This window comes from Apodemus sylvaticus, chromosome 5 (genome assembly GCF_947179515.1).
Source record: "Apodemus sylvaticus chromosome 5, mApoSyl1.1, whole genome shotgun sequence".
Classification (NCBI taxonomy): Eukaryota; Metazoa; Chordata; class Mammalia; order Rodentia; family Muridae; genus Apodemus; species Apodemus sylvaticus.
Window position 1 is genome coordinate 127515246 of NC_067476.1, and position 22337 is coordinate 127537582.

At 46.6% G+C, this 22337-nt stretch overlaps 1 protein-coding gene across 1 annotated transcript in view; it reads left to right on the top strand.

The window, feature by feature from the left end:
* Kat14 (lysine acetyltransferase 14) overlaps positions 1-17541 on the top strand; it is a 33528-nt gene extending 15987 nt beyond the window's left edge. Inside the window, exons 5-10 of the mRNA XM_052183790.1 lie at positions 3774-4190; positions 4287-4849; positions 10786-10922; positions 12297-12472; positions 13696-13886; positions 16336-17541. Of these exons, the coding sequence (XP_052039750.1) occupies positions 3774-4190; positions 4287-4849; positions 10786-10922; positions 12297-12472; positions 13696-13886; positions 16336-16509 (1658 nt within the window). The 3' untranslated portion in view covers positions 16510-17541. The remainder of the gene's footprint in view (positions 1-3773; positions 4191-4286; positions 4850-10785; positions 10923-12296; positions 12473-13695; positions 13887-16335) is intronic.
* Positions 17542-22337: the final 4796 nt, after the last annotated feature.

A 22337-nucleotide genomic window follows, 5' to 3' on the forward strand; every position in this document is an offset into this window, starting at 1 on the left:
GAAACCTGCCGATCTCTGCCTCCTAACTGCTGAGATTGAAGGCGTGGGTTCCCACTATGCAGCTACACAACTTTTGAAAGCCTGCCTTTAATCTCAGTACGCTGGAGGAAGAGGCAGGTGGGTCTCTGTGAGTTCAGGCCAGCCTGGTCTACATAGTGAGGTCTAGGCAGCCAGGGCTATCCAGTGAGGTCCAACACACACACACACACACACACACACACACACACAGCATAATTAGGTATATTGGCACACATAAGCCAGCACTGGAGAACCTTGAGGTATAATGATTATGAGTTCTAGGCCAATCTAAGCTACAGCAAGACTGTCTCAAAATAAGGTGAGTAAAAACCAGAATTATACTATTACACATTAACCCTTCACATTTTCCCCTGCTATGCCTTGGACATCTGTCAGTGGCAGGGCATGTGATCTACCCTGGTTTTTGGGTTGTGTGTTTGCTTGCTTCATTGACTGCAGTATGTGTCCATTTTATAACATCAAAACGCTCCCCTGTTGTCTTAGTTTGGGTTACAATTGCTGTGCTGGGACACCATGGCTAGAGACAGCCTGGGGAAGGAAAGCTTTATTCGAAAGGCTTATGCTTTCACAGCGCCGTTCACCAGCAAAGGAAGTCAGACAGGAGCTCAAGTAAGGCAGAGCTGATGCTTTCTGGTCTGTCTCATGGCTTGCTCAGCCTGCTTTCCCAAAGAACCCAGGACCATCTGTCCAGGGGTGGCCCCACCCACGACGGACTTACGAAAATGTCCTATAGCTGGGCAGTGGTGGCGCACACCTTTAATCCTAGGACTTGGCAGGCATAGGCAGAGGTTTCTGAACCTGAGATTTCTGAGTTCAAGACCAGCCTGGTCTACAGAGTGAGTTTCAGGACAGCCAGGTGTACACAGAGAAACCCTGTCTCATAAAACAGGAAGGAAGAAAAGGAAGGAAGGAAGGAAGGAAGGAAGGAAGGAAGGAAGGAAGGAAGAAAGAAAAGAGAAAAGAAAAGAAAATGACCCTCAGACTCTCCTGTAGCCTGATTAAGATTGAGACCCTCCTCTCCAGTACTCTGGCTTATCAGGTTGACAAAAACTAGCCAGCACACCTTTGTGGAGATTTTGATTGTTTCTTCCTTTGTTAATTGTTGCTGTTAGTGTGTGGCTGGTCGGTCTGAGGCAGGTTTCATGTGGCTGAGCCTGGCACTGAACGCCTGCTCCTCTTGCCTCGGCCTCTGGAGTTCTGGGATTAGTTGTGCCGCCATGCCTAAGCTTTTAGTTTTGTTTGGTTTTAAAGATTTATTTCTTTATTTTATATATGTGAGTACACTGTCCCTGTCTTTAGACTCACCAGAAGAGGGCATTGGATCCCATTGCAGATGGTCATGAGGCCACCATGTGGTTGCTGGGAATTGAACTCAGGCCCTCTGCAAGAGCAGTCAGTGCTCTAGTGTTCTTAACTGCTGAGCCATCTCTCCAGCACCTGAGCTGTTAGTTTTTAATTATTATTTTTAAAATAAATTTATTTCTGTATGGTGTATGTGGGGAGAAGAGGATGCATGTACTTCTGTGAAGGTCAGAGAGCAATTTATGGGAGTCTGTTTTTCTTCCATGTGGGTCCCAGGATGGAGTTCAGGTGAGCAGTCTTTGCAGATGCCTGGGCTCTTTGAGGCAGATTCTGCTGCTGTGGACCTGTAGCCCCAAGCCTGAGGCAGTGTCGGGTAGTCTAGGCTGCCTGTGAGTTCTGATCCTCCTGCCTTCACCCTCCCAGTACTCGGGTTAATGGCATGAGCCTTCGCTCTCTGGGTACTTGAGTTAATGGTGTGAGCCTTTACCCTGTGAATTCTAGGGTTATAGGCGTGAGCCTTTACCCTGTGAGTTCTAGGGTTATAGGTGTGTGAGCCTTTACCCTGTGAGTTCTAGGGTTATAGGCGTGAGCCTTTACCCTGTGAGTTCTAGGGTTATAGGCGTGAGCCTTTACCCTGTGAGTTCTAGGGTTATAGGTGTGTGAGCCTTTACCCTGTGAGTTCTAGGGTTATAGGCGTGAGCCTTTACCCTGTGAGTTCTAGGGTTATAGGTGTGTGAGCCTTTACCCTGTGAGTTCTAGGGTTATAGGCGTGAGCCTTTACCCTGTGAGTTCTAGGGTTATAGGCGTGAGCCTTTACCCTGTGAGTTCTAGGGTTATAGGCGTGAGCCTTTACTCTGTGAGTTCTAAGGTTATAGGTGTGTGAGCCTTTACCCTGTGAGTTCTAGGGTTATAGGTGTGAGCCTTTACCCTGTGAGTTCTAGGGTTATAGGCGTGAGCCTTTACCCTGTGAGTTCTAGGGTTATAAGCGTGAGCCTTTACCCTGTGAGTTCTAGGGTTATAGGTGTGTGAGCCTTTACCCTGTGAGTTCTAGGGTTATAGGTGTATGAGCCTTTACCCTGTGAGTTCTAGGGTTATAGGCGTGAGCCTTTACCCTGTGAGTTCTAGGGTTATAGGTGTGAGCCTTTACCCTGTGAGTTCTAGGGTTATAGCTATGTGAGCCTTTACCCTGTGAGTTCTAGGGTTATAGGTGTGTGAGCCTTTACCCTGTGAGTTCTAGGGTTATAGGCGTGAGCCTTTACCCTGTGAGTTCTAGGGTTATAGGCGTGAGCCTTTACCCTGTGAGTTCTAGGGTTATAGGCGTGAGCCTTTACCCTGTGAGTTCTAGGGTTATAGGTGTGAGCCACTCTACTCAGCTTTTGCCCTTATTGTCATTTTACCCAGTGCTAGAGTTTTTCAAATTTTTGCATATGTACAAATTATGAGAAATTACTGAAAATAGTATTGCTAGATCAAAGAGTATACTTAGTTAAAAATGTTAGTGGCAATGCCGAATTGCCCTCCTCTGTGCCAGTAAAATTTATTTTCTATCAAAAAAATAAGTCAGGAAGGCACATCATAGTCTTGTAATCATCATGAAACTTTACCAGTTCCAGGACATGAAAGAATCGACGGTGCTAACTTGTTTAAATTTGCACTGCAGCTTTTGTTTAAGAAAGGTCTTGCTATTATGGGCTGGCATTAACTCACTTTACCTCTAGCTGGCTTTGAACTTGAGATTCTTAGCCCCTATACTGGAGTAATAGGTGTGCACCGTCACACAAGCTAAGACTTTCTGAAAGACAGGCAAGGTTCTTGATTGGGGCATTTGTTGAACATTTCTGTGTATCGAACATGATACCAAAAGCACGTTATGGAAGAAATAGTTAAAAAAAAAAAGTTAAGGGGATGGAAAGATGGCTTGCCGTTAGGAGTGCTCGAGGCTTGTGCAGAAGGCCCAAGTCTCCCTCAGGACCCACATCAAGGTGGCTCACAACTACCTGGGTCCAACTCCAGAAAACATGGTGCCTGTAACTTTAATTTTTTCAGAACCTATTTTTAATGATGGTTCTTAAACACTTTAACCTCCCTCGGAGGTAGTGGGGAAGGAAGGATACGGGGAAGTGGACCTGATTAGAAAGGTTCTTTGGAGCACCTCCTGTCTGTTGTGTGGAAATCGGCAGCTCAGTCCGGAGGCTACTTGCTCATTCCTTCCCGAGTCTGCCTGAGCCTCTCACCTGTGTGCACTTCAGCTAAATGTTTCTTCACCTGTCTGCCCCAGCAACTTTCCAAAGAACCCGTAAGTTTCCACTTCAGGTGCCTTCTCTCACCTGGCTGTAGATGCCCAGAAACACACACATATATGCACAAAGATAAAACGTACTTTTAAAAAGAACAGTTGACATGGAAATTAGATACTTCCTCTCTTCTGGCAGCCTCAAAACCAATGCTGGATCCCATCATTACTGTTGAGGGACTCAGAAAACGGGCCAGCCGGAATCCTGTGGAATCTGCCATGGAATTGAAAGAGAAGCGGTCTCGAACACAGGAAGCTAAAGACATCAGAAGAGCTCAGAAAGAAGCGGCCGGCCTCCCTGACAGGAGCACCTCTTCTACGCCCGTCAAGTTCATGAGCCGAGGCCGGAGGCCGGACATGATTTTGGAGAAAGGAGAAGTGATTGACTTTTCGTCCCTGAGCTCCTCAGACCGCACCCCCCTCACGAGCCCGTCTCCTTCTCCCTCTCTGGATTTCTCTGCCCCGGGGACTCCGGCCTCGCATTCGGCCACGCCTAGCTTGCTTTCTGAAGCAGACCTCATCCCAGACGTGATGCCACCCCAAGCTCTATTTCACGGTAAGACTCGCTGTGTTTTTCCCCTTGGGTGTGAGTCTTGTGCTCTGCCTCCCTTCTCTCCGGTGTCCTGACACTCGTACTTTCTGCTTCCTACAGATGATGATGAGCTGGAAGGAGACGGAGTTATAGACCCAGGGATGGAGTACCTCCCGCCCCCAGCTGGCTCAGCCTCTGGGCTGGTTGGGAGCAGAAAGAAGGTCAGAGCCCCAGAACAGATTAAACAGGAAGTGGACAGCGAGGAGGAGAAGCCAGACAGGATGGATGGAGATAGTGAAGACACAGATTCAAACACTTCTTTGCACACTAGAGCTCGGGAAAAGAGGAAGCCACCCCTGGAAAAGGACACGAAGCCCAAGGGGCCCAGGTATACGCCTGTGAGCATCTATGAGGAGAAGCTGCTGCTTAAGAGGCTGGAGGCGTGCCCTGGCGCTGTGGCCATGACTCCGGAAGCCAGGAGGCTGAAACGGAAGCTCATTGTCCGTCAAGCAAAAAGGGACCGGGGTTTACCACTGTTTGACTTGGACGAGGTCGTGAATGCCGCACTTCTCTTAGTCGATGGGATTTATGGAGCCAAAGATGGGGGAGCTTCCCGGCTTCCCACCGGACAAGCTACGTACCGGACCACCTGCCAGGACTTCCGGATCCTTGACCGGTACCAGGTGATGTGGGCTGGGCGAGGGCCAGCAGCACCAGGCCGTAGACACTGTCACTATGACATTTGTTATTGTCAGCAATTTGGGGAGAAGAAAGCAAGCAAAACTTCCTGTGCTCCTCTTCCAGAATTGTTAATCATTTGATGCCCCTTCATGTGTCTGAGTTTCTTTCTCACTTGGCATTCTAGGACTAGCCTAGCCATTTCTTGCCTCTCCCTTGACGCTATCTATATGTGGACTGTTTCATGGTTTTGGTTGACAGATTTGTTGAGGACATGTGTTAGCCTAGACCCTGTTGAGTTGGAGCCGTGGGTGTGTAAGCATCGATGTCCTTGGGCCTTATCCTGAAGAAGTGTGAGGTCAGCTTTACTCACAGGGTGAGTTCTGCCAGTGCTCTGACCACATTCATTCCACTGGGACCTGCTGGGCTGCCCCAGCAGCAGCAGTGACCGAGTTTTACTAGCACTTGACCCTCACCTGCCGTAACCAATCCGTAACCAATCCGATGGCTGCAGACTGTAATCTTAACTCATATTTACATCTCTTTGATTGCAGACAAGGTTGAACTTCTTGTGTTTCCTACTTGTGTCTCTGTGAATTGGTTGTTTACCAGAATCTTTGACACTTTTTTCTCTTGTCCTCTCAGGACTCTCTTGAGAATTTTTGTCACATGTCTGATTGTTAGTGACATGCTAGGCACCAGGCCTTTTCCCCTGGGTGTGCTTAGAGCTTGTGTGGGGCCCTTTCTGAAGTTCTCTCCATTTCCTCTTCCGTTTCTTCTGTTCGGCTTAGGAAGTCCCGGCTGTTTTGAACTGGCATTCCTCCTGTGTAAAGGGCTGATAGTGAGTGCTGTAGGCTCTGCACCACAGTTGGCGTTGGGACTGAGACGTGCCGTGCCTGTGACAGAAGCAGCTGCAGTAGTAGTGGCAGCGGCTGTGCCCACCCAGTGGCTCACTTACTAAAGTGGGTACAGCCTGGGCTTGGCCTGCAGGTATCCATCACCACGGCTGCGCTGGGCCCTGACTTGAGATGTGCTTTTCTGTACTCTTAGTGCTGTGCTGTTGATGGCCCCTCCCTCACAGTGCCTTTCCTTGTCCTCTTTCCTCTTGTGTTGTTTAGATAAGCATTAGTGGACTCTGTTTTTTCTTTATTTCTCCCTGTACTAACTTCTTGCTGGACTGCTTCCTCTAGCAGTTCTTTACAACATGGTCTCTTAACATATACTTGTTTGTTTGTTTGTTTGTTTGTTTGTTGTGCGCATGTGTGTGCCACAGCGCATCTGTGGGGTCAGAAGACAGCTTGCCGTACTCGGTTCTCTTCCAGCACGTGGGTTTTAGCGTTGGACGCAGGTCTCAAGCTTTACCTAATGAGCCCATCTCATCATCCCCGAATAGGGACTTTTTGAAGTATATTTTGGAAACCTGTGTGCGTAGAATATATTTTTATTTCACTTTTTAAAAAAGATTTATGTATTTATTTATTTTATGTATGTGAGTACACTGTTGCTCTCTTCAGACACAGCAGAAGAGGGCATCAGATCCCTTACAGATGTTTGTGAGCCACCATGTGGTTGCTGGGAATTGAACTCAGGACCTCTGGCCGAGCAGTCAGTGCTCGTAACCACTGAGCCATCTCTCCAGCCCTTTATTTCACTCTTACATCTAAATAATACTTACATAGTTTTAGTTTTGTTTTCTCCTTTGACATTTTGAAATTGTAACTTCATTGTCATCTGTGTACAGGTTGCTCCTGAGATCCCAATTTCTTTTGTTTTTATTTGAGACAGGGTCTCACTGTATAGCACTGAACTGGAATTCAGATTTCCCTGCCTCTGCCTTCCAAGTGTTGGAATTAAAGGTGTGAGCTACCATGTCTTGCCATGAGAACCCCATTTCCAATGTTAATTAATTTTTTGTTGGCTCTTTTTTCTTTTAACTCTCCCGTCTTCTGGAAACTTCCAGATTTTCTGTTTCTGATTTTCAGTGTATTTTCATTATTTTTTCTGTCTTTCACATCTGACAACTCTACTCTTGGGGTTAGCAGTTGTTGTGTGAACCTTTCCTGGGGAGAAACAGCTATCTCTTTACCCCAGGTCTGCCACCAGCAATAGACCAAAACAACAGTTCCGGTCAAGTCCATGAGTTTAATGAGGGTCCCTGCTTTAGTTTCTTTACCTATTGCTGTGAGAGAATGCCCTGACAAAAGTGGCTTAAGGGAGAGAGGGTTTCTCTTGACTCGTGGTTTCAGTACATTCCATCAGAGAGAGGATGTTGGAGCATCGAGAGCTTGAGGGAGCTGTCAGGTGTTCCTCTGCCAGGAACAACCCCCAGTGAGTTCATGCTCTCAGCTCCCTTTCTATCACCCAGCTAGGTAATGGCCCCACCCACAGTGGGCAGGTCTTCCCTCTTCAGTTAATGCCATCCAGATAACCCCAGCGGGGCATGCATGCCTAGATGCCAGTTTCGCAGGTGCTCCTAGATTAAGTCTAGTTGACAGTTAACACTAAACATCCCAATTACGTGCAGGAATGGAAAGGGTTACTTACAGGAGCATGGGCACCTGATGGGCAGCCATATCCATAACCAGGGGAAAATGTCTGCATTAATTGTTTATAAATCCTGGGCACAGGACTGGAGAGATGGCTCAGTGGTTAAGAGCACTGGCTGCTCTTCCAGGTAGACAGAGTTGAATTCCCAGCAACCACATGGTGACTCACAGCCATTGGTAATGTGATCTGATGTCCTCTTCAAGCATGTAGATGTACATACATATAGAACACTCAGGCATAAAATAAATGAATAAATCCTAAACAAAAAGTGTGTGCCACTATATATTGTCTTGGCCAATAAATAATTAAAAAAAAATCTTGGGCAGAGGAGTGACCTCATGAGGACCCTGTATTAATCATTTACCATCTTTAGCTTGGAGTTGGGGTGTAGCCTCGTGAGCCCTCCCCTCCCCTCTGTGGACAGTTAGTGAGCCCAGTCTTGTTTTGTCTCCTTCAGGTAATCATAGCTGCTGATGGGTCTAGGGGGCCCTGGCCATGGCTTGCCGGAAGGACGCATTCATTTACTGAGCTTTCTCCATCTGCGGTTCGGTGTTTTCTGTCCTCTTTCCTTCGGATGTTCCTGTCATCCTTTCCTGGTTTCCCACAACTCTTGGACATTCTGTTCCACTCAATTGTAGTCTTTTTTCTCTGCCTTTTCGTTTGGGAAGGCTTTATTGCAGATGTTCAAGCTTAGAATGACTCTTCTAACCTCTGTTTAGAAGATTATTGATTAGTCCACTATCAAAAACATTCTTAGTTTCTGTTGCTTTTTTTCTTTCTTAGGACTCCCAGTTCTTTTTAAACTACCATCTGTTCTTGCATGCTTACCCCTTAGAGCATGTAACACATCAAGTACCACTTAAATGTCTTTCCCGGGAATCCCAGCATCCCACCACTGAGTGTGCCTCTAGCCATGGTGGCTCAGTGTTCTGTAAAGTAAGAGGCCCTGTTCTATCACATCCATCCCCCGACCCCCCCATCAGCTCAGGCAGCTGCCCCTCCCCACGCTCCCAGGCACCCATGCCGCTGCTTTATATCTCTAGTGTATATTCCTGGGAATGGAATTCTCAGTTCACCAGAGTGGTGCCTTTCCTCTGTCTCAGGTTCCTCTGTCTCAGGAAGAGTCCAGCAGACAGTCACCCCTGAGAGCAGCCCCTGCGAGGGGTGTGATGACACCTTTCGAGCCTGCTCTGTTCTCATTGCGTTGTTGGCTCTAGCCACATTCCTAGGCTTTTCCTCAGCCTGCATTAGTGTCTGTGATCTCACCAGGCTGAGTTTGCGCATCTAAAGAAGCACATTTAATGCTGTCATGTGTTCCTTGACTTTGAAGCTGTTTTTTCTTCACCACTTTGCAATTTGGTGAATATAAATTGAGTAGTATGAGCCAGGCATATTCTAACTGGGATGCCATGGTGAATTAATGCTGAGTAGGTTTCTGTCCTCTGCAGCTGACACTTGTTAAACAGGGAAGTGGTGGGGTTAGCTCTCTGAGCTAAGGTGTGTGTGTGTGTGTGTTTGTACACTCGTGCATGTGTCATGGAAGAACTGTCATTTTCCTGAGAATTAAAACCAGCCTCTGAAAGAGGCAACCTTGCAAGAAGTGCTGACAAGGAAATTCCAGGAGGAAGAAAACTGGATAGAAGGCCAGACACAGGCCCTGAGGCATGAGAAAGACTGGTAGATGTGATGGGAACATTATGATGACACAGGAGTGTGGTCCCAGGAGATGAGGCCAGTGTGTAACAGAGTGTGGTCTTGCAAGTTCCCTGCAAGGCACAGACCCTTGTGAATACTTTGAAATGTATTCTGGACATATAGTAGGAAACCCTATAGGAATTGTGAACCAGGGGACATGAGTTGATGCTTGCTTTTTAAATAGGGTCTTATTCTGTAGCACTGACTGACCTAGATCTCACTTTGTAGACCAAGCTGGCCTTGAACTCACAGAGATCTGCCTGTCTCTGCCTGCTAAGTGCTGGGATTAAAGGTGTGTGCCACTATGCCCGGTTTAGTTTATTTGTAAAAGAAGTATGTGGCCTCTATGTGGAGACTGGATGGTGTGGGGCAAGAGTGGGCCAACAGGAGGCAGTGATGGTGGTCCAGGCTGGGTGGAATGTGTTTTGGAGAAGAGTAGAAGTTATAGAGGTAAGGGGAACTTTGTAACATCCGTGAGATTCTACAGGGCTCACATGAGACTGTTAAGGGGGAGAGATTGTTTTGTGGGCTGATGGGTCTACAAATGATCTGGCATGGCGTTGAAAGCCACCTCCAAACTTGGTGACTTGGCGTAAGAAGTACTGAGTATTTCCTGAATATTTCCTCTGCCTGGCCTCAGCAGAGTGGTTCTTTTACTTTGTAAGTCATTGGGGTCCGGTCTATGTCCTGGTTCCATGGGGCCTGTGGTCATCCACTGGCCTAGTTGGGCCACTTGGAAGCCATATGTGCATTGTGTATAGATAATGCATGTAGTGGAAGACTTGGGATTGAAGCTCCAGGCGTCGCTTCTGCCACTGATTGGTCAAAGTTCTTTACAGCCATTATACCTGCAAGTGTAGGGGGTGTAGCTAGTGGCTGTGTTTGGAAACTGCATGCCACAGCTTTGAAGACTGCTTTGAAATTCACTTGAAACCTTGGAAGACTGTCAAAGCTGACTTTTGAGGAGTTTGGTGTCCAGGCTAGAGAAGTCTGAAGGCAAATTACAAAGGAAGAAACCTTGCTCTTTCAACAAGTTATTTTCTAGGCTAAGAGTAAACTGACTCTAAAAGACAACTCGGTTTCTAAGCCTCTCCTTGGCATCCCCTTTGTAAAGGTCTTTTCATCTTTGTTGGAGTTCTTTGCTGTTACAGCCCTAATTGCGGTGTTCTGTTGCTACATGACCTAGGGCCTCAAGTTAGCAGCCCTCAGCTGAACACAGCACACCCCTAGTGTGGCCAGTACAGCTCTGGGGCTTCTAAAGCAAGCATGTGAGACCTAGGAGTTCTGTCCTAATTCCTGCCCAGCTAAGGCCGTATCTATGCCTAGTCTCTGGTGGGTGGTGCCTCCTTCCTGTGGTGACAAGTTTTAGGGCTAGTAATCAGTATCACCCCCATGTTTGCCATATTTACTTGGTATAAAGAGGACACAGTCAGAAAGGGGGGAGGGGCATTGTGCTGATGGTTCTTAACCATCATAACATAACAACATAACAGCATAAGGGTGCATAATAAATAGTAAATAGCCCATCTATGTTAGCTTTTTTTTTTAAATCCAGACCTGTGAAGTATATGTCAAAACTTTACCTTTCCAATTAGTCCAAAAAGGCCTACTCCTGACACTCTGAAAGATCATTAGATGTAGAAGACAACCATTCTTGGATAGTTTTTTTATTTTTATATAAATCATTTTCTTCTCACAGACGGCCTTACCAGCCAGGAAAGGATTCCGGCACCAGACCACCAGATTTTTGTATCGTTTGGTGGGATCAGAAGATCTGGCTGTGGACCAAAGTATTATCAGCCCTTACACTTCTCGGATCTTGAAACCTTATATCAGGTAACCATGATGTCAAGGGTGTCGAGAGGGAGGATGTTGGTGGTTTCAGTTCTTCAGTTACAATATTTATAGTTGCATGTCTAGATTAGGCAGATTTACCACTATACTACTCTCCTCTATTCCCCAGCTATGAGATGGAGCCCTTGCTTCTCTGGGCCATAAGGCTCTGCTACAGGATCTCTCTACGCAGCCCTGACTGTTTTGAAACTCAGTGTAAACATGGCTGGCCTTGAATGCACAGAAATCTGCCTTCCTCTCCCTCACCACACCTGGGTCTTGTTCACTATCTTAATCACTGTTTTAGTCTAAATACCACAATTATTTAAGATATTTAATAGTCTGTGAGCTGAAAAGCAAAAAATGAAGTAGTCTCAGTTGAGCCAATATTTGAATTGAACACTGGGACAGTTTCTGTTTTCTGTCTTTTTTTCTCTTTGGTATGTTTTCTCTCTCTCTCTCTCTCTCTCTCTCTCTCTCTCTCTCTCTCTCTCTCTCTCTCTCTCTGTGTGTGTGTGTGTGTGTGTGTGTGTGTGTGTGAGAGAGAGAGAGAGAGAGAGAGAGAGACAGACAGACAGACAGACAGACAGACATTGACTGGCCTAGATTTCAGTGTGTAGATTGGAATGGCCTTGAACTCTCAGAATTCTGCCTGCCTCTCTGCCCGAGTGCTGTGATTAAAGGCATCTGCCACCACACCTGAATTGCACTTTATTTATTGATGCAAGAATCTTTCAGTCAACCTGGAGTTCCCTGTGTCAGCCTAGAGTGGTGGTGTGTCTGCCCCCCTGCACTATTGCGCCCTGCTTTTACATGGCTTTGACGTGGTTCAGGTCGTCATGCTTACATGCCAAGCTCTACCTACTCGGCCATCACCCCAGCCCTATTCTCTTCCTGGACAGTTTATGAGTGAATGTTGTCCAAGCCGGGAGTGGGAGCCAAGCTCCTCTGTCAGCCTGATCCACCTTACCCAGCACTGGGGTTTCTGGTAGGGACTTGTAGGGAGGTCATTTGCAAAACTCCTGCAGCCTTTTCTCTTCATGATCTGCTGCTGCCAGCAGAGTTGGACAGTCCCTCTGTTGGCCTCTGATCAGGCTAGAGGAACATCCCTGGGTCGGGCACTTCTGAACATATCTAAGTGCTGTTTCTGCTTCTCACTTTATCTTATGCAGTCCCCGGTGGGTACCAGAGGGGTCTGCCTTAGTCCATGTTGAATTCAGAGTGAATTCGTAAGGCATTAAAGCAGCATGCTAGCTAGCACATACAGAAGCATGCATGACTCAGTATGATATTGCAAGCAGTAAGCTGTGTGATAATGTGCTATAGTAATGAGTGTTTTTCTTGATGTTAATTTGTTTATTTTCGGTGGTGCTGGAGGCGTGATTATGAGACAAAGCCACCCAAACTACAGCTCCTGTCACAGATTCGTTCCCACCTGCACAGGAGTGACCCTCACTGGACACCTGAACCTGATGCTCCTCTCGATTACTGCTATGTCCGACCAAATCACATCCCAACGATCAACTCCATGTGTCAGGAGTTTTTCTGGCCTGGTATGTTTCTACTTCCAAACCAGGCAGATTGATTCTTCTATATATATTTTATTTTACATATGTTTATATGTTTTTAAATAGTGTCTGCCACGTGACCCTAAGCTCTTTCCTCTTGACTTCATTTAGTCTCTGTACTAACATAGACATGGTAGAGCAGAAATGCCTCTCGCATTCCTACGTCCAGAAGCCAGCAGTTAAAGTAATCAACAGTGTTTTTGCTTGGTTTTCTCCCTGTTTGTCTCTGCTTCCAGAATAAAAGACTGATCCTGTTTTGATTCTGCCTATGTTTAGATACCAGGTAATGTCTCTCCAAGACACAGACTCAATAGCCGGCATGTGGACACTTTTGGTTTTGGCCTAATAGTTCTTTAAGTTTTGTTGTTTAGCTATCAGAGAGGGTGAGGATACCTGAAAGGTTCTTTTAAGAAGCCAATGCCCCCTGACTTGAGAAGCCAGGGCAAGCCAAGATTATTTGTCATTTCATCAGCCAAGACCCATGCCATCAGTTAGCAATTCTAGTGCTAAATATGAGCATATTCTCTGTGGGCCTGCTCAGAAACCTATGGGGCACATCTGTCCTAATGTTAGATATTAGCCACACATTATAATTTTTATTTTATTGTGAAAGCTTTCATGGAAAACTTGTCAATGGTGTGTAAGTGGGATAAAGAAAATTATATCAGTAGACTCATGAGATGGTACTGCAGTTAAAAATGTTTGCCATGCAAACTTGCTTCCTGAATTCTATCCCTAGATCCTACAGTGGAGAGGACAGCTCCCCCACATTTGTCCTTGGCCCCCCACATCCACGCATACCATGGCCCTCAGGGACCTTCACTCCTGCTCCGTCAGGCCGAAGGCTGTGCCTTGTCTTAACACATTGCCAGAAATGAGACATTTTAAAATGTGCCAAGTCACACCTGGTAGACAAGGCTGAGTCAAAGCAGGTGTGTCCATTCTGAAGCTGGAGTGCTCTCTACTACCCAACCTGTCCTGTCTCTCCGATTTTAGCATATGTACTTAGGAAAGACTATGCTAATTTTGATATTTTCTAAAATGCATTTTTCTGATCTGAATGTGTGGTATCTATGGTAATGGCTGTGCCTCCAATTTGGGGAATTTTTTAGCATGCAGGTGTAACAATAAATACAGGCTGAACAGCTTGTTGTTCATTAGTTCCAAACGGCCCCTGGTCTGAGTGTCTGGCTGGTTCTTTTCTTTAGGCATTGACCTGTCTGAGTGTCTGCAGTATCCAGACTTCAGTGTTGTAGTCCTTTATAAAAAAGTCATTGTTGCCTTTGGCTTCATGGTGCCCGATGTGAAGTACAACGAAGCTTACATTTCATTTCTGCTTGTTCATCCTGAGTGGAGGAGAGCGGGGATTGCCACCTTCATGATCTATCATCTGATTCAGGCAAGTTCTCTCTGCCCATGATTTAACCCTAACTTAAGTGATGATGCTTCAAGGGTTTCCCTGGGGAATAGGAGGAGGCTGAGCTGGCTTGTCCAGCATAGGCCAGGCAAAAGGAAGTCATTCTCCCCAGTCAGGACACTGTGGAAGCACATGGATAAGACCTCCAGCCCCTAAAGTAAGATTTTATTCTTGGCTTCAGAGAAGCCCCTATGCAAGCATGAACCATAAAAGAAGCTGCAGAAATCATATCCGAGGCTATAAAGCACAAGCCCTGCCTTTGCGGATTCTGTTCTGCTCTTAGAGTGAGTCACGTGATTTTAGGGAATGGGCATATACTATCTGTTTATAAACATTGTATCACAGTTGAATCAATAAGTAGTACATTATGAATGAATGGATGGATGGGTTGTTTTCTGTAAGTAGAAGATTGTTTTGTTCTTTAGGCAGGATGTTGACATGCAACTCTGGTTGGCATGGGACTTACTGTGTCTTAGTGTTCTATTGCTGTGAAGCCACATGACCATGGCAACTTATATAAAAAGAAAGTATTTAACTGGGGCTTGTTTACAGTTTCAGAGGATTGGTCCATTATCCTCATAGCAGAGAGCATGGTGGCACACAGGCAGTCATGGTAGCTGAGAGTCCTACATCCAGATCTGACGTATGTGGCAGGAGGAGAGAGCCACTGGGCTTGACTTGCAAGTTTGAAACTTCAAAGCCCACCTTCAATGACACACTTCCTCCAATAAGGCCATCTTTCTCTCGCAGAGTGCTCTGCAGGACTCTTTGTTAGCAGCAGGGGCTGGAGTAGGGTGGCACGACACCTCAGAAGGCATTCTTGGTGCTTAGTGTGAGGCCTGGCATGGAGGCTGCACCTTGGTGACTCTTTGCTCTCTGTTCATCTTTATACTGTGGGCACTTTGTACCCAAAGAAACCATAAGCCCAAGGCCCACATATGGGCTCAGTCTGAGCACTGGTCATGGCCGTGGTCAGATGTCTGTATTGACTATCTAAAACCACTGTGGGCTCAGTCTGTGTACTTACTGGTCATGGCTGTGGTCAGATGTCTGTATTGATTATCTAAAAACACCGTGGGCTCAGTCTGTGTACTTACTGGTCATGGCCGTGGGTCAGATGTCTGTATTGACTATCTAAAACCACTGCCATCACCCATAGAGTCCTGTGTGCTCACACCATGTTGTTGTCCTTAGCACAATAACTGTGCTCTCTGTCTCAGAGGTGTTAGGTGTCGCAATGAAAAATAAAGAAGTAAACTGTCCATTGCCATCTTCTCCTGTGTACCTGACAGCCAGAATCATCAATTTTAAGGACTGTGAACTGTAGTAATTTGGTTCCTTCCTCATTAAACAAGTTCATACCTGTGTGGCTAATTACAAAATCTAAAAACAAGCCTTTATGATCACAGAAACATCTCTGCCCTTTCTCTGTAAATATAGAAGTCTCAATTCTGGGAAGTTAATTCTGTCAGATATAAAGGGACCTAAGGACTTAGAGGTACAAGATATTTGGGCTTTATAAATAAAAATTTTGTACTTTGAAGTTATGTATATAACTTTGATTGTTTTCTAGCATTTCTAGGGAAGGAATTATCACAGGCTTTGGAGATAGCGTAGCTGTCATCTATATGGAAAATAGAAATTCTCATTCTCCAATTCTTCCAGGTTGTCATATTGTTGGTACTGATATGTCTGATATTTAAACTTAATTGATCTACAAGTACAGTAATATGGAGGCTGGAGAAATGACTCACTGAGAAAGAGTACTTCCACTGAACCCGATGGCGAGTTTAGTCCCTGGAGCCCGTATGGCAGGGGTGAAAAGCTGACTTCCAGTAGTCCTCCTGCCTCCACGCCGTGCAGCCCGGTGCACAGGGCCTCCCCCGCCACTGCCCAGATTCACAATGATAAGTAAGCGAAATGTCATTGGAATGATAAAACAGCTCTGGAGAGATGCCTTGGCTGTTAAGAGGACTGACTGCTTTTGCAGAAGACCTAGGTTTGGTTCCCAGCACCCACGTGGTGTCTCACGACCATCCAGTCCCGGGAGCTCTGACACCTTCTGATCTCCAAAGTCTCCCACACACATGTGGTATATGGGCATTCACTCGTGCATATAGTAAAATAAAATAAATAGTATAAATAAATAAATGTATATAGTAAAGTCTCCTAGTGGCCATTTGCTTCTGGGTAGAAACAACCCTGCAGAGCACGTGCCTCCTGTGGACTTGGGGACACAGCTCGTGGCGGGGTGCTCCTGGCTTTTGAGCTGGTGTTGGTGCCGCCGTGCTCTGGCCTTGCAGCACTGGCTAGATGCCGCCATGCTTCAGCCCCAGGCCGTTCCCCACTTGCTTCCTTCTGACGAGTGTTTCATTTGCTTCTTCTCCCTCTGGCCCCCTGGCTTCACCTTGTGTCCTTCCCTCTTTGGCAGACGTGCATGGGCAAGGATGTGACTCTTCACGTCTCAGCAAGCAACCCTGCCATGCTGCTGTACCAGAAATTTGGCTTCAAGACTGAGGAGTACGTTTTGGATTTCTATGATAAGTATTACCCACTGGAGAGTACAGAGTGTAAACACGCATTCTTCCTGAGGCTCCGGCGCTGAGGTGAACTCTGTTCTTCCCAGAAATAGTGGGTGCTGTCAAAAGTGGGCCCCAGAAGGCCTCAAGTCGTGCAGGCCCTTAACCTCGAAGTGGGCCCTGGTCTCCTGTGGTGACAGCCTCCACATGGTCCAGCTGGGTGAGCGAAGCCAGTGGGACAAGTAGGCAGTGCTTCTGTCCAGAAACCATCCAGCAGCCCCGAGTGGCCTTGCAGCAGTATCTTGGACTCCACTGTACACCAGAACCAAGTGACTCTGCCAGTCTCTTTCTGTGCCGTGAGTGATCACAAAAGAGCTTCTAAGCTGAGGCAGGTGAGAAGGGCCTGCTCGTCCTACGTTAGAGCTCAGGGAGTATGAAAGGCGTTAAAGATTGCCAGTGCCCTCGCTGTCCTGGGACGAGAGGTTACGAGGTATCAGGAATGATTCCAACCCTGTTCTCAGCCTCTGCTGTGCTGTCATTGAGCCCCTGAGGACTTGTGGGGCACTAAAGTCCTTTTGTCTCTTGTCCGGGTTAGGAAGAATACACCCAGTGTCCGTCGCCCCGCGGCTCTACCTGATCTCCCTGTCAGCATCTCCTTGCAGGGACTCTGACCTGGTACAAGGAGTTTACTCTTGGCCTGGCCTGCAAACTAGCTTGAGAGGAACAATTGAGCTTGACAATTAGAAGCCTTCCCAGCCCTGCTCATGCTCAGGACACGTACCACAGGGTGCAGGTGCAGGACGTGCAGGCAGACCCGGATGCCCTGGCCACCTCACAAAGCTGCTTCCTGTGCTGCACATGCTGGAGTTGGACAACAGGTATCTTCAGTGCATTCTCCAATAAAATCCTTACCTCCCAGCCGGGCTGCAGCCCAGCCTTTTGCCCTCAGTTTGTCTTTAATTAGGAACAGTGGTTCCTTTCTTGATTTCTGGATTCTGAGTTGGTTTGAGAATCCAGAAAGAACTGAATGCTTTATAACACACTGGGATGCATGTTTATAACTTCCCTATGCAACACTGTCCAGATCCTCTGTTCATAAACCCTACCTGCAGCTCAAATTCCTGTGTTGCTGGGAATGTCACTCTGTCATCTGGAACAATAGTCAAGACTGTTTCCTTGTGAAGTCAGAGCAGCACCATCTAGAAAACGCGTCCTCATGGTTTCTTCCTTCCTCTCGAGCACCTTCCACCTTTTAAAGGCTTCTGTTGATAACGGGTCATAAGCCCTGTCTTAGTTACTTTTCTGTTGCTCTCATAAGACACAATGACCAAGGCAACTTACAGAGGAGTTTATTTGGGGTTTGCAGTTTCCAGGGTTTAGAGTCTGTGGCCATTATGGTAAGGAGCATAGCAGCAGGCAGGCAGGCAGGCACTGGAACGGGAGCTGAAAGTTCTCACCAGGAGACATAAGCCTGGAGCAGGGAGAGCACTAACTGCGATGCTGTGGGCGTTTGACCTCTCAAAGCCCGGCTACAGTACCACGCCTCCTCCAACAAGCCCACACCTTTTAATCCGCCCCAAACTGTTTTACCAACTGTTTCAAATATATGAGCCTACGGGGGCCACTCATTCAAAGCACTATACACCCTATGAAGTAAAATTGAGAAAGCCTTCCCAAACCTGGAAATCAGCTTCCAACTGTCTTAGGTGAATGTCACATACCAGTGTGACAAACAGAGGCTGGAGAGGACTATCTCCAGCCTCCTGATGCTGAAGAGGGCTGTGATTGCTTTAATTCTATTCTACATCTGTTTTAAGGTCCTCTCCTTTCTCTTTTATATAGTGTAGCTTTATCTTTCTCGTTTTACATCTTTTTTTTTTTTTTTATGTGTGTATAAGTTCTGGCATACACATGGTGGTTACAGTCAGGACCTGTTTAGGTATCTCTGACAGTTACAGATAGTTGTAGCATTACCTCACATTGCTGCCTACTGTCAGTCTGTATTAGGTTATCCATAAGAACAGAACTGATATGAGGAATATACACACATATATGACAGAAACATTTGTCAATTACTATTACATTCACACACACACACACACACACACACACACACACACACACGGGGAGGATTTATTAGACTGGCTTACGGGATTTGATTTATGTAGTCTGACAATGGCTATCTGATGATGTTTAGAAAAGTAAGAATCTAGTAGTTGTTCAGTTCAGAAGGCTGGATGATTTTGTAGTCCCTGCCTGGTGATGGAGTCCTAGAGGATTCCTGGAGTGCTGCCAGCTATGTTGGTATCCTGAAGAATTATATTTAATACTGGCCACACCCACAGGATAGTCAAGGAGCGCCCAGTGGTTACTTCCAGGTGTAGTCAGATTACAATATTAGTGATCACAGGTCCATTTCTCCTTATTTTGACACACAGTCACATCTCCTTACATCATGCTTAATTTACAAGTGAAAACAGAAATCAGGTCATAATTCTGCCTAATATGATATGTTCCACATACAGCTACAAACATATCACACATTTTAGAATGGATGGCAAAGTCCTTTGAAGAATTCTTATTCTTTTAATAATTATATTGATTTATAATACTTAACCACTGATGTTATCTCAGTGTTACACTAAATGACAGTAGAGGAAATAACACAGATATCTGCTTAATCTGTGTGTCTATATGCAGACACGCGCTTAACAAGACAAGTACTTGTCATTTACAGTTTCCCATAGTCTAGTTAAGTGAATTCCGTACTTCCCGAGGCCTCATCTGTAGAATGAGCCGATGATACCCACCCTGGAGGTTGGTAGCAACAGGTGCAGGATCAAGAAAATCTTAAACATTTGGGGTGTGTGTAGCTCTTGGGAGAAGACTGGGCCAGGGTATGCAAGGATTAGGCGTGAAAAACCAAACAGCAGAAATTTGAACTTCCTCTCAAAGGCTAGCACACTGACATCAAAAGCCTTGCTCTGACTGCGTCTGGAGAGGGGGCTGTGCTCAGAACAGCTCACGCTGTGGCTGAGCGGGGAGGCAGTGCTGCCCCAGCACTGGGCCAGCAGAGCCAGCAGAGCTCTGCCCCTTGCTCTCTTCACTCTTCTTCATGCCTAGAACATTTCTGTTTATCACAGATTGTCACGTCATGCCCACCTCCTCCTCTGCCTGGATGAGGGGAGGAAACTCTTAATATTTAGAGTCCTCCATTGTCTACAGGGTTCCCTGAGTTGGGAGGACCCTGCAAAAAATGCTGGTTTCTGTGAGCTGCAGAGGAAGATGGTCAGTAGCTTAGCCAAGAAGGCCTGTGTTTGCTGTCCTATGTCCTGTCTCCTCAGACCTGTGCAGAACCACCCAGCAGCTCACCTAGGGGCTCCATGGGTAGCGAGCACATGAGCTGTCTCTAGTCTTGCACTACCTGCAGGGTCAGGACTGGGACAAAAGCTAGAGCTTCCTGCTAAGGATTCCCATGCTGCCTGGGCACTTGGTAAGTGGGCCGTGAGGGTCAGATAGGCCCCTGGAAGCTCTGGTCACAGCCTCGAGTGCATTGCATTTATAGGACTTGTAGGTGTTGTGCTGACTCGGGAGACCACTGCACAGTAGCACAGCAGTGCCTACCAACAGGAAAAAGGGAAGGGCCGAGAAGAGAGCAGGGAGAAGCAGCAATGCTCCCTGCTGCGTTCTTCAGTTCAGGGAACTCAAGTGTGTTAGCCGCACTGGGGACTCCAGCCAGGACTTGACTTACCCTACCTGAGTTTTGTCACTAAATATTCCTTTTCTCTGGCCCTCCCAGTATGTTCTTGATGCCTGTGCTCCCTACAGCAAATCACATTATATGATATGAAGAGATGAGTTTCTCAGAGATTATAAGATCAGGACAACACAGCAGAACATGGTGGTGCATGTCAGCAACCCCAAGGCCAGCCCGGGCCAAGACCCTGTCTCAAGAAACAACCAACCAGAAAAACAAGGACACTTGCCACCATTCTCCCTTGGCAGCTCTCTCAAGTTGCTATGCCAGCCTCTAATTGCCTTCCTGCTTCCTACCTTAAGCAGTGTGTGTGTGTGTGTGAATAAATATATATATTCACATGTATACACACACAAATAACGCATCACAGTTAACATATTTGAACTTGTTTTACCCCCAGAAGTGGAGTTCTTAGGTAAGAGGGTATGTACGTTTTTATTGCTAATTTCTAACTGCCAGCAATCTTCATTTATAAATTAAGGTCCATGTCCCATCTGAAAGCTGCCACAATTGGAGTCTGGGAAGATGGAGGTAGTGCGGTCAGTCGGTCGGTTGGTCGGTCGGTTGGTCATGTGCCTGCCATCAGCCTGAGGACCTGAGTTCTAGCCCCACACCGACGTAGTAAGCTGACTGTAGTGGTGCACACTTGCAGACCCACAGCTGGGGACGTAGAGCAGGATAGGGGCCTGGCCCAGTCAGCTGACTCTGTGCCAAGCAGCGGCTGCAAGCTCAGTACTTGACTCTAAGCCAGTGGCTCCCAACCTTCCTAATGCCGTGAGCCTTAATACAGTCCTCCCAGTTGTGGTGACCCCTAACCATAAAATTATTTCATTGTTACTTCATAACTAATTTTGCTACTGTTAAGAATTGTGATGTAGGGCCTGAGAGATGGCTCAGCACTTAAGAACACTGACTGCTCTTCCAAAGGTCCTGAGTTCAATTCCCAGCAACCACATGTCAGCTCACAACCATCCATAATGAGATCTGATGCCCTCTTCTGATGTGTCTAAAAACAGCTACAGTGTACTTACATATAATAATAAATAAATCTTAAAAAAAAAAAAAAAGAATTGTGATGTAGAGATCTGGTATGTGACCCCTGTGAAAGGGTTGTTTGTCTCCTGAAGGGGTCGGACCCGCCAGCCCCAGGACCTCCATTTTTGTCACTTGCTCAGAGAGAGCAGAGGGACCATCCTTTATGTCTCTTCTCCAGGGAGAAGATAGTCAGTCTGTCCCTTTGCTCCCTGCAGGCCAGCAGGACATGGTAGACGAATGCCCTTGAAGGCAACCCTGTGGCCGGTTTCCACAGTTTGTAAGATGTAAACAAATTTGCAACTCCTGCAAGTTGTTGCCTGACTTTTGTGTGTATATGATACATTTCAGTACACACCTCCAAAATAAATGTAATTAAGAAAGCCAGACTCTTCTGGCTTGTGACACAAAAAGCCTGTGTCCCGGTGCTCATGGGGCAGAGGCAGGCAGACCTCTGAGTTTGAAGCCAGTCTGCTCTACAAATGGAGTTCCAGGCCAGCTGGGAACCCGTCTAAGCAAATACAGACTCCCCGGCTCCTGTGCTCCAGAAGTCTAAGCCCTTGTGGGAGAGTAGAAGGCCACATGGCCAGATGTTGTTTGAGGAAAGCAGATCAGAGATTCCCTGGGCCAGAGACCACGAGGAGGGAAAGTGTGAGGTGTGGAGCTGGGAGAAGGCTGCAGGGGTGAATTAGGCAGTGGTCTTTAGTCAGTAAGTGGTAAAACCACAGGTTGGCTTTAAAATTGGCTGTCAACCTGCCAGGTATGGTGGTGTACTGGGTAGGCAGAAGCACGTAGGTATTTAAGTTCGAGGCCAGCCTGGTCTACAGACTGGGTTCCAGGACAGAGAAATACTGTCTCCAAATACCATGGAGGGGTGTGGGGTGGGTGTGGGGGGCTCATCAGTTGTTACTACACCTGAGTAAACCCAGAGGCAGTGTGCCAGGCCATAGAACTCTGGAACTCACTAGCAATGTGACTTGGGCAACTAACCTAAATTTCCTTATCTGAAAAAAGATTGGTTGGTATCAAATAATTTGAGAGAGAGAGAGAGAGAGAGAGCGCGCGAGCACAATCCCTAATGTAGAGTGTTTTCTAAGTATTTTTAAACAATTTTAATTTTTTTTA